The following is a 15288-nucleotide window of genomic DNA, read 5'->3' on the forward strand; positions in this document are numbered from 1 at the left end:
CGCTATCTTAAAACAAAAAAAACTTCAAATCCAGACTCCAGCGAGAAACTGCTGAATTGGAATTCATTTGCAAATTGGATACTATTAATTTAGGCTTAAATAGAGACTTGGAGTGGCTAAGTCATTATGCAAGGTAGCCTGTTTCCTCTTGTTTTTTCCTACCCCCCCCCCCAGATGTTCTGGTTTAACTTGGATTTTAACTTGAAGAGTGGTCAGTTTGGATGAGCTATTACCAGCAGGAGAGTGAGTTTGTGTGTGTATGGGGGTGGGGGGGATGTGAGAACCTGGATTTATGCAGGAAATAGCCCAGCTTAATTGTCATGCACATTGTGTAAAGAGTTATCACTTTGGATGGGCTATCACCAGCAGGAGAGTGAATTTGTGTGGGGGGGTGGAGGGTGAGAAAACCTGGATTTGTGCTGGAAATCACTTTAGATAAGCTATTACCAGCAGGACAGTGGGGTGGGAATAGGTATTGTTTCATATTCTCTGTGTATATATAAAGCCTGCTGCAGTTTCCACGATATGCATCTGAAGAAGTGAGCTGTAGCTCACGAAAGCTTATGCTCTAATAAATTGGTTAGTCTCTAAGGTGCCACAAGTCCTCCTTTTCTTTTTGCGAATACAGACTAACACGGCTGTTACTCTGAAATCTTCATTTCAAGCTGCAGAGCCCCTCCTCCGCCCCCATTCAATTCCTGATGTTGGCCAAGAGGCAGCTCTCACACATACACTCCAGCTGGGACTTTCAAAGGAGCCCAAGGCAGGGAATTGCCTATGCAATAACACTGTAATTTTCCCAGAACTGGAAGAGACCCTCAGTTAAAGGTAGGAATTATTTAAACGCAAAAGGAAATGGAAATTCAGTCAGAGTTGGGTGCATAACTCCTATAGGCTCCTTTGTAAATTTCAGACTCAATCTCTACTTTGAAATGCTGCCTGAGAAATTGATGGGTAGGATTTATAAATAGACAGGTTAATAAAAGAAAGCTAATTGCAAAAGGAATTTTTTGGGGGGTGGGGGAGGAGCACTATCTGCTTGTACAACACCCAGTGCCCTGCAACAAGGTTAAATAGAAAGCAATTATTTAAAGGGATGCTGTTAAGTTAAAAACATTAATACAAAAATGCCCTTACCTCTATTGCAAACACTTTTGTGATTAAAATAGAGTTTCAGTGATCTAGTTTACATTCTACTATTTACACTGTTAAATTTTGTATATCTTAGTTTGCACACTGTGAAAGACAAGTCAGTTTCACTTTTGTTTGCAATCCATTTCACTTACATGTTGTGGTGCATTTCAAGGTTCTATTGCTCTTGGTTTTATAAAATGTCACATTTATAAAACCTACATTTTGGACCAGATGTGACTTGGTGAATGCCCTTTAAGAAGTGAGTGTATGAATAACATTTAAAGTTTTCTTCAGAGTAAGGAGATATTTCTAGAGCTTTTAAAAACTGTGTTTAATATTTTAAACATTGTTTTCTAACTTTTAACAAACTAGAGTTAGGAAACTGATTTGCCTCGTAAAATTTGAACTGTAAATCTATAAAAGCCTGCAACTTCCCTTCTATATACTGTATGTACGTTTCCTGGTTTCAGACATTGTCTCAGGTACCCACCTAATTTCTGTTTTAGATTAAAATATTTCAAATGAAAGTCCAACAACATATTTTATACACTACTAGAAGAAGGAAAGTAAACAGTCATTGAAAGGGGAAGGAAATTACTGTAGATTCAAGTTGGAAAAATACCATGGTTTTGTGTTAAAAAAAAAATTACATGTTTGAAATAAACTTGAATCACAAACTTGGTACATCCATTAAGTATCCACTTGGGAAACAAAAATTCAATGTTTTACTTTTCATTTGCCCCTCACTTTTTGCCTTTACTATGGAAAAAGGTGGGGAAAACCACATATTGTGTCAGCTTCACTATGCAAAAGGAGAGAAGTGTAGATGATGTATTCCATGGCACTCACAATTTTTAAAAAACATATAATAGCAACTCACTGAGATTCTACTCTGTTTGTGCCTGCAACATAGTATGCATTGTTCCTAAAGATCATTTCAAAATGTAAGTGCAAAAACTTATTTGGGCCAGTTTTTATATTCACTGCATCATGCCTGATGTCTTTTGTATCAGCGTTGCATCCTTGCTCCTTCTTAATAATATGAATATCTTCTTTCAAAAAAAACAGAGAAAAAGTTGTATTAATATACTTTTCTCTTTAATGGAATTGTGTATAATTTTCTTTTATCTGTATTTTAAATATGCCCAGGCTCTTTATGTGGATTTATACGGATTTCTCCGTAAAACTTTATTTTTGGTTTTGTTTTTCATACTTCAATGCAGAGAATTGTAATTTTAGTTACAGAATTTTGACAAGAATAGTTATTGAACTGTTAACCTAATAATTAATAAAATGTTACTACACTTCACTATAGTTAAAAATCAGTTAAGCCCCCAAAATATGATACATTTGATATTTTGCCTCCCCCCCACACACATTTTTATTTATGTATATATAAAAAAAGTTACATGATTATACAGCAGTTATCTACAAGTATATAATATTATATCTACTGTAGATTCATAACAGTGGTAGTAGATATGGAGTAATAGGCTTTTCCTACTTAACCTGTTAACTGGCAATACCATATGGTCATGAGAAGTGAAGTCTCATTTTAAAGGAGGTTTAATCATCTGTAATCTAGTTCTTTCTATATGCTTAGTGATACTAAAAACTAAGACCGCAAGTATCCAAGTAAAGCATTCCTTATATTCTTATTTTTTCCTCTGCCTGCAAACTGAGAAAGTTTATTCATAATTCATGAATGAAAATGGGTCAGTAATAGCCTACTTAGCCCATTGTAAATCTGTGCAGTGTATGTGTACGTCCAGAATGAGAAATGGCATGAGGTTTTACCCTCCCCACCCAAACATTCTTTGACCAGGTGTTGGTAGGTTTCAGGCTTTGAATAACAATCTTTTGTATTTAATGACAGTCATCTGGCAGTTAGGATGAATTATCTTTTAAGGTGTTTTAAGGTCTGATGGATTTGTGGTCCATAGTAAGTTGTCCTCAATTATGCTCTGTTGAATAGTGTATCGTAATTTATAAATTATTTTTTAAAGAGATCAGTGAGTTGTTTCTTAGTTATGAAAGGGACATTAGGATGGAAGCAGCAGTTCTTATCCACAAAAAAGTAATATGTTTGACACGTTTAAATTTACCACAATAACTAATGTGAAAGTTATCAATGAGCCTATCCTTCAGTATCATCCATGCCTTTAACTCTACTGTACCTTAAAAGAAAATCATGTTTCAATTGCCATCTCCCTCTCTTTTTTCAAGACATAGAGCTTCAAGAAAGGATCAGGACTTCTGTTTGATCAAGTTACTTTCTGTAGAACACAGATTTGAATGGGACTTGAGGTGTGATTGTTGTGTTCAGACAGTAGCAATGTTGCGATTACAGAACCCAAGAAATGTGCTAACAAGTTCAGTTCTCATTGCTAATACTTACAAGGCTCCAAATTCCAAGTCACTGCCAAGGAATTCTTCCAACATACTTGTATCCACCATAGCATTCTCCAGGGCTCCATGCACATCTTGCCCTTCAATTAAAAAGAAAGAAAGATTGACATTCAGTCCATGGTTTCCCCAGATCATAATACTCCAGACTCCAGCACATGCAGAATGCTGTAGCTCACTTTCTCATGTGTACAGAAGACAACCACATTGCCCCTGCCTTCAGATAAAACCCTCCTGCACATGATAGAAGGGCCACACTTTCACACTGGGGCTAGATTTCCACATGCAAGGAGGGATGGGAAATGTAAGAAGCAGTGGGCAGCATGGAAGAGGTAGTGGGAGATGACGGAGCAGCTCTAGACATGAGACGTTTTCTTCACATCACACTTCGAGAACCATTGTTTGCATACATCATTCAATCAAATATAAGTGTAAGGTAGGTTGATGTAGGTCCATATTTTGCACCATAAAATGCAGGTATTGAAGACTATTTCATAGTCATCTGCTTGCTGGGATCAGTACAAAGCAACTAGTCTGGACATCAGGGGTTCTGATATTTTACTCCATTTACTAGACTTGGGTTGTCAAACTGTTTTTGAAACACTTCAAAACACATAAAAACCACTTTCCTTTGGATTGGTTTAACTTTAGACAAACAGAACAAAATATCAGAAATCTGATGTTAGGCATTATCTTCCTGATGTTTTCCTTACAAAACCAGAGCACTAACATATAGAATTTAGTAATGAGTGAAAAAGTTCAGTACTTTGTCCTTCGTTGCTTAGTAACTGAAGGCTATAAATGGATTTTATGATTATAAGGTCTATAGCATTAACAAGGACTTTTTCAAAAGTCAGCTGGAACTCCCTAAAAAGATAAACAATCTTACTTTTTAAAATACTTTATGGCCTTTCTGGGTTCATAATAAATATGGTATAAGGCAGGCTGCATGGACAACACTGCTAGGCATCTGCATGAGTAAATGGCTATGCTCTGAAGTTCCATTCTGCTCTGCTTTTTTCTCTTCTCATCCTGAGATGACTTCTGCTAGTAACTTTGGACACCATTTAATTGCAAACACCCAAATCTGCATCTGTCCCTTTACACAATTCCCTTCTATGTACCTGCCAGCACCTAGCTATAGCATTACTTCCAACTCCTCCTATGTTATGTGAGCACAAAGCAATCTATGAAATGTGCATTTAGGAATCACTCACTCATTATCAAAATGGAGTAACTTCTGTTTGCTACAGAATCCCAGCTTTACTGTCCTCCACACAGCAGGAAATAAGGAAGAGGCTGAATAGTTTGAAGAGGTGTGATCAACATTCCTTCTTTCACCACAGTCAAATTTTAAAAAGCAAAACCTAGGGGGAATCATTAACATTTCAAGTATGGTAAACACACACAAACGTGTTACATACCTTTCACAACTGTTGTTCTTCGAGATGTGTTGCTTCATTCTAGATGTGTACGCGCCCATGTGCACAGTCGTCAGATTTTTCCCTTAGCGGTATCTATAGGGTCGGCTGTGGTGCCCCCGAGAGTGCTACGCTCACACGTCGGTATATTAGGAACCACTATCCCTATGTCCTCTCAGTTCCTTCTTGCCAGCAACTTGGATAGGGGGTAGGAGGGCAGGTAATGGAATGGACATGAGCAACACATCTCGAAGAACAAAGGTTATGAAAAGTAGGCTTTTCTTTCTCTCTTCGAGTGCTTGCTCATGTCCATTTCATTCTACATGACTCACAAGCAGTATCTACGGAGGTGGGCTCAGAGTGCAGAGTTTTGTGGCTTGCAGTACTGCCCTACCGAAGCCAGCATCGTCCCAGGCCTGCTGAGTAAGTGTACAGTGGGACAAATGTATGGACGGACAACCAGGTGGCCACCCTACAGATGTCCTGGATAGGCACTTGGGCCAGAAAAGCCACTGAAGAGGCCTGCACTCTGGTCGAGTGGATGGTGACAATTGCTGGGGGTGGAACCTTTGATTGATTGTAGCAGCAGCAAATGCAGGCAGTGATCCAAGGAGAAATTTCTTTGGGTGGATACAGGGTGACCTTTCATCCTGTCAGCCACTGTGATTGCATAGACTTTCGGAATGGCTTGGTTCCATCGATGTAGAAGGCTAGTGACCTAATGTCCAAGGCATGCAGTCTACACTCCTCCTCTGACTTATGCAGCTTTGGAAAGAAGACCAGTAAGTAAATGTCCTGGCTTGAATGAAACTGAGGCCCCCACCTTGGGCAGGAAAGCTGGGCATGGTCTCAGCTGGACCTTGTCCTTGTTGAAGACGTTACAGGGCAGTTCCAAGTTGTGCAAGGACGAAAGTTTTTACAAATACGACACTTGTCCTTCCTATGGGATTCCCCCAAAACACTTCAGGCAGCTGTCGTGTGGGTCACTGACTTGCATCAGCCTGTTGCATGACGCACCTGACTTGAAGCCAGGGGAGCGGGACATGCTCCACTTGGGGACGAAGTTCCAGTCAGGACTCTAAGTACTCTAATTTAACACTAAAGACTAACTACCTACTATTAACTATTGTGACAGGGCAAGGCCAGATGGCTATAGAAAAGTAGTGGGAGACAGATATATTAGCTCCAGGCTAAACAAATCCCTGGTACCAGGATAAGTGAAATGGCAGCTGCTCCAGGTCAATTAAGACACCTGGGGCCAATTAAGAACTTTCCAGAAGGCAGGGAGAAGGCTAGGTTGATTGGGACACCTGAAGCCAATCAGGGGCTGGCTGAAACTAGTAAAAGCCTCCCAGTTAGTCAGGTGGGTGTGCATGTCAGGAGCTGTGGGAGGAAGTTGCGCTGTTGGAGAGGCTGAGTAGTACACACCATATCAGGCACAAGGAAGGAGGCCCTGAGGTAAGGGTGAAGTGGAGCTTGAGGAAGTGAGGGCTGCTGTGGGGGAAGTAGCCCAGGGAATTGTACATGTCATGTTCCTAAAAGGTCAGCTACCATAGCTGATACTGTTAGGGTCCCTGGGCTGGAGCCCGGAGTAGAGGGTGGACCCAGGCTCCCCCCTCACCTTTGCCCCCGATTAATCACTGAGCCTGGAAGACAACAGAGACTATGCAAGGAAGGATAACTTCTCCTCACCTCCCTCGCTGGCTTATGATGAAAATGGCTCAGTAGACTGTGACGCTTGTCTGTAGAGAGAGAAGGGTTACATGCACGGTCACAGTGAGCCTCTGAGGCTAGCAAAATCCGCCAGGAAAAGTGGGACCCACGGAGGCAAGGACAGATACAAGCCACAGCAGCCCACCAGGAGACCACCCGGGTTCAGGCAATGGCACAACAAGAGTCTATGTGGCTACAGCAGGAAATCAATCAATTATTAACGAGCCAGGCGACCCAAGATCGTGCCCTCTTGAGAGAGGTGGTGGACCAGCTGAAGATCCTCATCATCCAGGCCCGGGGGTCCGATGGGACGTGAACCCTGAGGGCCACTGGTTGTCTGCCAAAGATGACATCAGGAGATGACGTAGAGGCATATCTCCTCTCATTCGAAAGGATTGCTCAGCGTGAGGCATGGCCCCAGGAGCAGTGGGCCAGCATTCTCGCCCCTTTTTTGCGTGGAGAGGCCCAGAAGGCCTACTTTGACTTACCTGCCACGGATGCGACTATACCCGTCTGAAGGCAGAGATCCTAGCACAATCACGGGTAACGGCAGCAGTAAGGGCCCAGAGGTTCCATGTGTGGAAATACCAGGAGAACAAACCCCTGAGGTCCCAACTATTCAACCTCATACACCTCGCGCAGAAGTGGTTACAGCCCGAGTTGTGCAGGCCGGAGGAGATTTTGGAGACTCTGGTCATAGACCATTACATGTGGGGACTGCCGCCAGATCTCCGCAAATGGGTAGGCCAGAATGATCCGTCCACGTACGACGAGATGATCACACTGGTAGAAAGATGAATGACAGCCAGGGAACTGACCCAACTACCCAAGGAAGGCCCCTTTCGAAGCAAGCACCGGACTCCAACCCTGGAAGGTTGGGCAGCCAAACCCCCGGGGAGTCCTAAGTGGAAGAAGGGGGGGCACCCCGGGACTAAAGCCCCTAACCCCCGGGATAGGGGAGTGATTAAAAGCAATTATAGATGTTATGCATGTGGGGAGTGGGGACACATAGCAGCACAGTGTCCCAGCACCGAGGAGCCTATGCAATGTAACTTGGGGGATTGGGAGGTCCCATGCTCCCTTTTCCACCTCATGGGGGTCGCATTAGCCCCACATAATTACACCAGGCCAGTGAGGATAAATGGAGCAGAGACTACAGCGCTTGTGGACTCTGGGAGTGCTATCACCCTCATATCGGGTAAGCTGGTAAAAAGTAGTCAGCTGCTACAAGCCAAACGCGTAGCAGTGACATGCATGCATGGGGCCATGAGCCATTACCCCACCATCCCAGTGGAGACAGAGGTTCAGGGAAACCCCATTGAGGTGACCGTGGGCGTAGTTCCTAAACTCCCATATCCTGGAGTCATTGGGAGGGACTATCCAGGGTTTGATAATTTACTCCCCCCGGAAAGGCTGGAAGGAGGTGGGAACCCTGAGGACAGTAACTCTTCACTGGGGAATGTCAACCCCTAATGTTCACTGAGATTTCTCAGGATCTGTTCTCAGCCCCCCGAAAGACCTGGAAGACAAAAAAAGAGAGGAAGGCCACTAAGGCCTTGAGAACCCAGATCCTGACCCAGGGTCAGAAGACCTCCCTAGTAGGCAGATGGACGTGAGCAGCCAACAGAGAAACTTCCACCACAGAAGGTGAGCCAGAAGCTGCCCCCAGCCATGACGGCAATGAGCCATTGGAAGAAGCAGAAGCCGGCCCCTGGGAGCTTGGGCAGGTTAGTCCCGGGAGAGAGACTTTTGGCGGGACCAGGCGGAGGACCCCAGATATGATAATGCCAGGAAAGAGGTGGCCAATATCAATGGGATACCCGTGGATGGGAAGGTCCGGAGTGCCGGACCTTACTTTATAGTGAAGAAAGATCTCCTGTACCGTGTGGTGCAAATGCAGGAGCAAGAGATACGACGACTTCTGGTGCCACGAAAACATCAAAAAGCCATATTGAGTCTCTCCCACAGTCATCTGTTTGGAGGACACCAAGGGGTAGAGAAAACCCAGACACGGATCCTACGGAGGTTCTTCTGGCCAGGAGTACATGAAGATGTCTGGCGATACTGCACCTCTTGTCCGGAGTGTCAGTTACATGGCCCTCACCCGCACTTGCGGGCTCCTTTGATACCTCTTCCAATAATAGAGGTTCCTTTCAAACGGATAGCCATGGATCTGGTAGGGCCCCTAGAGAAGACAGCTCGGGGCCACCAACATGTGCTTGTTGTACTGGACTATGCAACCCGGTACCCGGAAGCTGTTCCCCTGCGCAACACAGCTTCCAAGACAATAGCTAAGGAGCTAGTACAGATCTTTGCCCGGGTTGGGCTACCCAAGGAGATACTGACTGATCAAGGGACACCTTTCATGTCCAAGTTGATGAAAGATCTCTGTTCATTGCTCCATGTATAAGCCCTACGGACCTCTGTATACCACCCGCAAACAGATGGCCTTGTGGAAAGTTTCAATAGGACCCTCAAGGCCATGATCAGGAAAGTGGTGAGCCAGGATGGGAAAGATTGGTATACCCTATTGCCTTACCTCATGTTGGCCATCTGGGAGGTTCTGCAAGCCTCCACGGGTTTCTCTCCATCCGAACTACTATATGGGCGCCACCCTCGGGGCATATTGGATATAACCAGAGAAGCCTGGGAAGAGGAGCCAAATCCCAGAAGGAACATAGTTGAGCATGTACTGCAGATGAGAGATCGGATAGCCCAAGTTACGCCCATTGTACGGGAACACTTGGAGAGAGCACAGGAGACCCAACGAACCCATTATAACCACCAAGCGAAGCTTCGACGGTTCCAACCAGGGGATCGGGTGATGGTACTGGTGCCCACAGCAGAAAGTAAACTGTTGGCCCAGTGGCAGGGACCCTATGAAGTAATCGAAGCCGTGGGAGAGGTGAACTATAAAGGTACGGCAGCCAGGCCCCTGGAAATCGGAGCAAATTTACTACATCAATCTTCTAAAACCTTGGCACGATCGCGAGGCATGCTTAGTCATGCAGGAGACCCTTCCCCAGGAGGATAACTTACACGAGCAAGTGAGGATATCATCCAACTTGACGCCGATCCAAAAGATCGAGGCAGCCGACATGATTAATCGCAACCAAGATGTGTCCTCTACAAAACCAGGGCGGACGACTGAGACCTATCACCATATCCGCACAATCCCCGGAGCCGAGGTAACACTGAGTCCCTACAGAATCCCAGCAGCCAAAAGAGAAGAAATCAAGGCCGAAGTAAAGAAAATGTTAGAATTAGGGGTTATTGAAGAATCTTACAGTCAGTGGTCCAGTCCAGTTGTTCTAGTGCCTAAACCTGACGGTACCATGAGATTCTGTAATGACTTTCGCCGACTGAATGAAATATCCCAGTTTGATGCATACCCCATACCACCCATCGATGAACTGGTGGACCGACTGGGTAGTGCCCGATTCTTGACTACACTGGATCTGACAAAAGGGTACTGGCAGATTCCTCTGACCAAAGAAGCTAAAGAAAAGACAGCATTCTCCACCCCGGATGGGCTATTCCAGTGCACCGTCCTCCCTTTTGGGCTACATGGGGCCCCAGCCACATTCCAGCGCCTCATGGATAAGCTGCTGCACCCCCATACTAGTTATGCAGCTGCATACCTAGATGATGTCATCATCCATACGCCAGATTGGGGAACCCACTTGGAGAAAGTTGAGGCAGTACTGTGCATCTTAAGGTGGGCTGGCCTCACTGCTAATCCTGCTAAATGCGCCATAGGGCTAGCAGAGGCTAGGTACCTGGGATATATTGTGGGAAGGGGCATAGTGAAGCCCCAAACGAATAAGCTAGAGGCAATTCAAAACTGGCCCCGGCCAACCCGAAATAAGCAGATCCGTGCATTCCTAGGCGTGGTAGGCTACTACCCATGTTTTATTCCCCACTAGGGCAAGTCCCCTAATGGACCTGGTGAAGGCCCGAGGTCCAGACATGGTAAAGTGGACCGACGCAGTAGAGGGGGCATTTACAGACCTTCGGACGGCCCTCTGTAATGACCCCGTACTCATAGCCCCGGACTTTAACAGGGAATTTATTTTACAAACAGACGCTTCTGAGGTGGGTTTGGCGGCAGTTCTGTCGCAAATGGTGGGAGAAGAGGAACACCCGATCCTCTACCTAAGCAGAAAGCTTCTCCCAAGAGAACAGAAATATGCAGCAGTCGAGAGAGAATGCCTTGCTGTCAAATGGGCTATGGAGACACTGCGTTACTACCTCTTAGGCCAGCGATTTATTCTTGTGACAGACCATGCACCCCTCCAGTGGATGCAGCAGAATAAGGAAAAGAATGCAAGGGTCACCAGGTGGTTCTTATCCCTCCAACCATTCCAGTTCCGCATACGGAACAGGGCTGGATGCCACTATGGCAACGCTGATGGTCTGTCACGAGCATACTGCCTGGCGTCCCAAGTTGCCTAACTCTATGGTGTTGAGCCGGTGGGGGTGAGGGGGGAATATGTGACGGGGCAAGGCCAGATGGCTATAGAAAAGTAGTGGGAGATAGATATATTAGCTCCAGGCTAAACAAATCCCTGGTACCAGGATAAGTGAAATGGCAGCTGCTCCAGGTCAATTAAGACACCTGGGGCCAATTAAGAACTTTCCAGAAGGCAGGGAGAAGGCTAGGTTGATTGGGACACCTGAAGCCAATCAGGGGCTGGCTGAAACTAGTAAAAGCCTCCCAGTTAGTCAGGTGGGTGTGCGTGTCAGGAGCTGTGGGAGGAAGCTGCGCTGTTGTACACACCATATCAGGCACAAGGAAGGATGCCCTGAGGTAAGGGTGAAGTGGAGCTTGAGGAAGTGAGGGCTGCTGTGGGGGAAGTAGCCCAGGGAATTGTACATGTCATGTTTCTAAAAGGTCAGCTACCATAGCTGATACTATTAGGGTCCCTGGGCTGGAGCCCGGAGTAGAGGGTGGGCTCGGGCTCCCCCCTCACCTTTGCCCCCTGATTAATCACTGAGCCTGGAAGACAACAGAGACTATGCAAGGAAGGATAACTTCCCCTCACCTCCCTCGCTGGCTTATGATGAAAATGGCTCAGTAGACTGTAACCCTTGTCTGTAGAGAGAGAAGGGTTACGTGCAGGGTCACAGTGAGCCTCTGAGGCTAGCAAAATCTGCCGGGAAACGTGGGACCCCTGGAGGCAAGGACAGAGTTTTGTCACACTATGTACAGATTAAGTAGAACACAGGTCTATGAAGAACCACTAACACACTTGCAAATGGCAAGACGAGGCACTCCAACCGTCACGGGCGGTAAGAAGGAACTGAGAGGGCATAGGGTTGGCACCTAATACACAGATGCATGATCATGGCACTCCAGGGGGCGCCACAGCTGGCCCTATGGATGCTGCTAAGGCAAAAGTCTCCGACAACTGTGCACATGCGTGCGCACACACACCTAGAATGGAATCGACATGAGCAAGCACTCGAACAAAAAAAAAAAAATTCACGACCACGTCTTTGTACAGGTTAAACATGAACATTTTAAAAGGACACCCAAGGTCTTAAAGGTGGCCTGTTCCCAGACTTAACTGTATCCTCAATGTATTTTCTCAGAGGGTGAACTTGATATCTCCCTTTTCTAATATGTCCCAAACACCACTTTTTTATTTAGAGGAAAGATTTCCCTCAGTCATCCTTTTGTTCTTTCATTTTCCGATCTCTCATCCAAGTAGAAATTGCTCTTTATTTCCACCTGTGAAGACGGAAATATTTCTTCTTTCAACTTGGGCCGAGCAAAAATTGTTAAAATGTCTGCCACTCCACCCTGAAAGCAATCTAGAAACAGCACTGATCCGAAGAGACCTAAAAATGGTGCACACGCACACACACTTCATAGGTGTTTGGAATAATATCTGCTTACATTACTGACAAAAAAGTTTGTATTTGATGGAATACATGTGTTCATACCCTACAAGCCATTGTAATAATCTTTGTACAAAGTATGCCTTGTAAAGTATCATTTGAAAACTCATAATTTGCTGGTCAGTACTGTCCTGATAAAATGTGTGTGGCAACATTGTATGGGAAGTTATAAGATCCTCCGGGGTGATGTTATTAACACATGTTCCAAACCCCACAGCCCTGCCCAGGCAGAAGTCAGACCCATTCTGGCAAATGAAGACCTGGCTTCTGTTATTCGTGTCTTCCGCACCTCTCGGCTGGATGTCAGCAATGTAAAATGCTTGGGCATAAAACCTTCAGCACTTAGGAAACTCCAACTAGTCAAAATGCTGCAGCACCCTCTTGAGCAACACAGGCTGCCGTGAACACATCAGACCTGTCCTCTGCTCTCTCCACTGGCTTCCCATAGAATTTCAAATCCAGTTTACAGTCTCAGTCCTTATCTTCGAAGTGTTCCATGGCCTGGGCTTGAAAACATCACTTAAAGCTCCTGGACAAAGATTGTGGTCAATGCAGCAGTTGCTCTGGCCCAATGGAACTCTCAACAACAACAGTAAAGCTGTCTGAGGGAGACATGGCCTTCTCTGGAGGTGGTCTGAACCTGTGCAGTGAACTGCCCTGGGAACTAAGGACCATCACAAACCTCACCATTTTCCTTGCCAAGTGCAAGGTGTATTTCTTTGACCTTGCCTTCTCTAACAAACACATAGCAACAGATATGTTTAACAATTAAAAAAAAAAACTACCAAAACAAGACACTCCACTCCATACATTTCTCTTTTTGGGGAGAGCAAAAGAGAACAAACAACATGTGATAGAGGTGTGATCTCTTTGCACTACTGAAATTATCTCAAATACTATGGGGGTGGGTGCAGGATAGATACCTACAAAGAATAGAATAGTAGTTGACATCATATGTAGTGAATGTGACAACTACCCTAAACTGAAGCAAAATCCAGCTAACATACTTGCTCCTTTTTGTGCTTTAGCTGTGGTTTTAAAAGTAGCCACTGGCCTCTGAACACCAACTCTTGTCATATGACAAGGTTATTAAGCTGTTTGTAACCCTGACTCATACTACGTGACTGTGGCCAGAAAATGAAATTCAGCCTTTTACCAGCACTGCTCTGTGTGACACCTGTATTACAACGGTATACTGTTAACTCACTCTACTTAGAACAAATGTTTATAGGAACATCTTTCCAAACTTTGTCTCGTTACTTGACATTAATTTGAAGACAAAGCTTTCATCTAGTTCCCAGAACACGTTATATATCCAGTATACTGAAAGCGTTAAAAACCTTAGTGATTATAGTTACAGAAATGGCACCCGCTAAAAGAGCTGCTGGAATTCTCCCAGGGTGAGATTCCATTGCTGCATTATCATTGCCACAGAAGTCACCAGTGTATGCTTCACAGTTCTCCTAAATCCTTGCTTTGGAAGCGATCTTTCCATGGTGCTCTGCAGGTACTTCCAGCGTGCTTAGACTTAGTTTTGAACACACCTCCCAGATTAAATTCCTGATTTTCATAAAGTATCTAACAGTTACTCAGTACAGTGCAAGGTTTGTTAGAAACCGACCAGTCTGTTTAAATCAAAATTAAATCTTTCTGAAAGCAAAGAGAAGAAACAGTTTAACTTTCACTTTCAGTATATTTTTATCAGATTCACGTTAATAGTATGAACTGCTTAGATTATAAAAAGAACACAGGGCAACGGAAGATCTATAGTTATTAACTAAATAAGTTAATGTATTGGATGAGGCTTTTTTATATTACACTGAGGCTCAGTTTCACATCAAGAGTATTTACACCTGAGTTATGGCGGTGAGAACAAATATCCCAGACAATTCAAATTAAATTTTTTTGACAAAGTGAAAAATCAGGGAAGAAAAAAAGGAAGTTGCGTGTTCTTTTGTTTATCATCTAAATTTGAATAACCATTTTGAACAGGTTGCATTCAATGTTAGGAGGCTTGAGAAATTAGGTTTATTTGATTACAAAAATCAAAAAAATAGAAATATTCATAGATTCCAAGACCAGAAGGGATCACTGTGATCATGTCGTCTGACCTCCTGCATAACACGGGCCATAAAACTTCCCCCAAATAATTCCTAGAATGTATCTTTTAGAAAACATCCAATCTTGACTTAGAAATTGCGAGTGATGGAGTCTTTACCATGACCCTTGGTAAATTGTTCCAATGGTTAATTACCCTGACTGTTAAAAACTTACCTTTTTTCCAGTCTGAATTTGTCTAGCTTCAACTTCCAGGCATTGGATCATGTTATACCTTTCTCTGCTAGACTGAAGAGCCCATTACCAAATATGTTCCCCATACAAGTACTCTTTATTAGGCTACATAGATGGAGCTCTTGGAGTCTATCACTATAAGGCATGTTTTCTAATCCTTTAATCATTCTAGGGGCTCTTCTCTGACCTCTCCCCACTTAACATCCTTTTTGAATTGTGGGCACCAGAACTGGATATAGTACACAGAGGCAAAATGAGCTCTCTACTCCCTTCAAAATTCCCATTTACGCATCCCAGGATCACATTAACCCTTTTGGCCACAGCATTGCACTGGGAGCGCTTGTTCAGCTGATTAACTACCACAACCCCCAAATCTTTTTCAGGGTCACCGCATGCCAGGATAGAGTCTGCTGTAACT

At 44.4% G+C, this 15288-nt stretch overlaps 1 protein-coding gene across 1 annotated transcript in view; it reads right to left on the reverse strand.

The window, feature by feature from the left end:
- Positions 1-5023, reverse strand: part of MYRFL (myelin regulatory factor like) — a 64077-nt gene extending 59054 nt beyond the window's left edge. Inside the window, exons 1-3 of the mRNA XM_073339326.1 lie at positions 4965-5023; positions 4307-4407; positions 3533-3623 (exon numbers count right to left, since the gene is read on the reverse strand). Of these exons, the coding sequence (XP_073195427.1) occupies positions 3533-3623; positions 4307-4407; positions 4965-5023 (251 nt within the window). The remainder of the gene's footprint in view (positions 1-3532; positions 3624-4306; positions 4408-4964) is intronic.
- Positions 5024-15288: the final 10265 nt, after the last annotated feature.

The sequence above is a fragment of the Lepidochelys kempii genome, chromosome 1 (genome assembly GCF_965140265.1).
Source record: "Lepidochelys kempii isolate rLepKem1 chromosome 1, rLepKem1.hap2, whole genome shotgun sequence".
Classification (NCBI taxonomy): Eukaryota; Metazoa; Chordata; order Testudines; family Cheloniidae; genus Lepidochelys; species Lepidochelys kempii.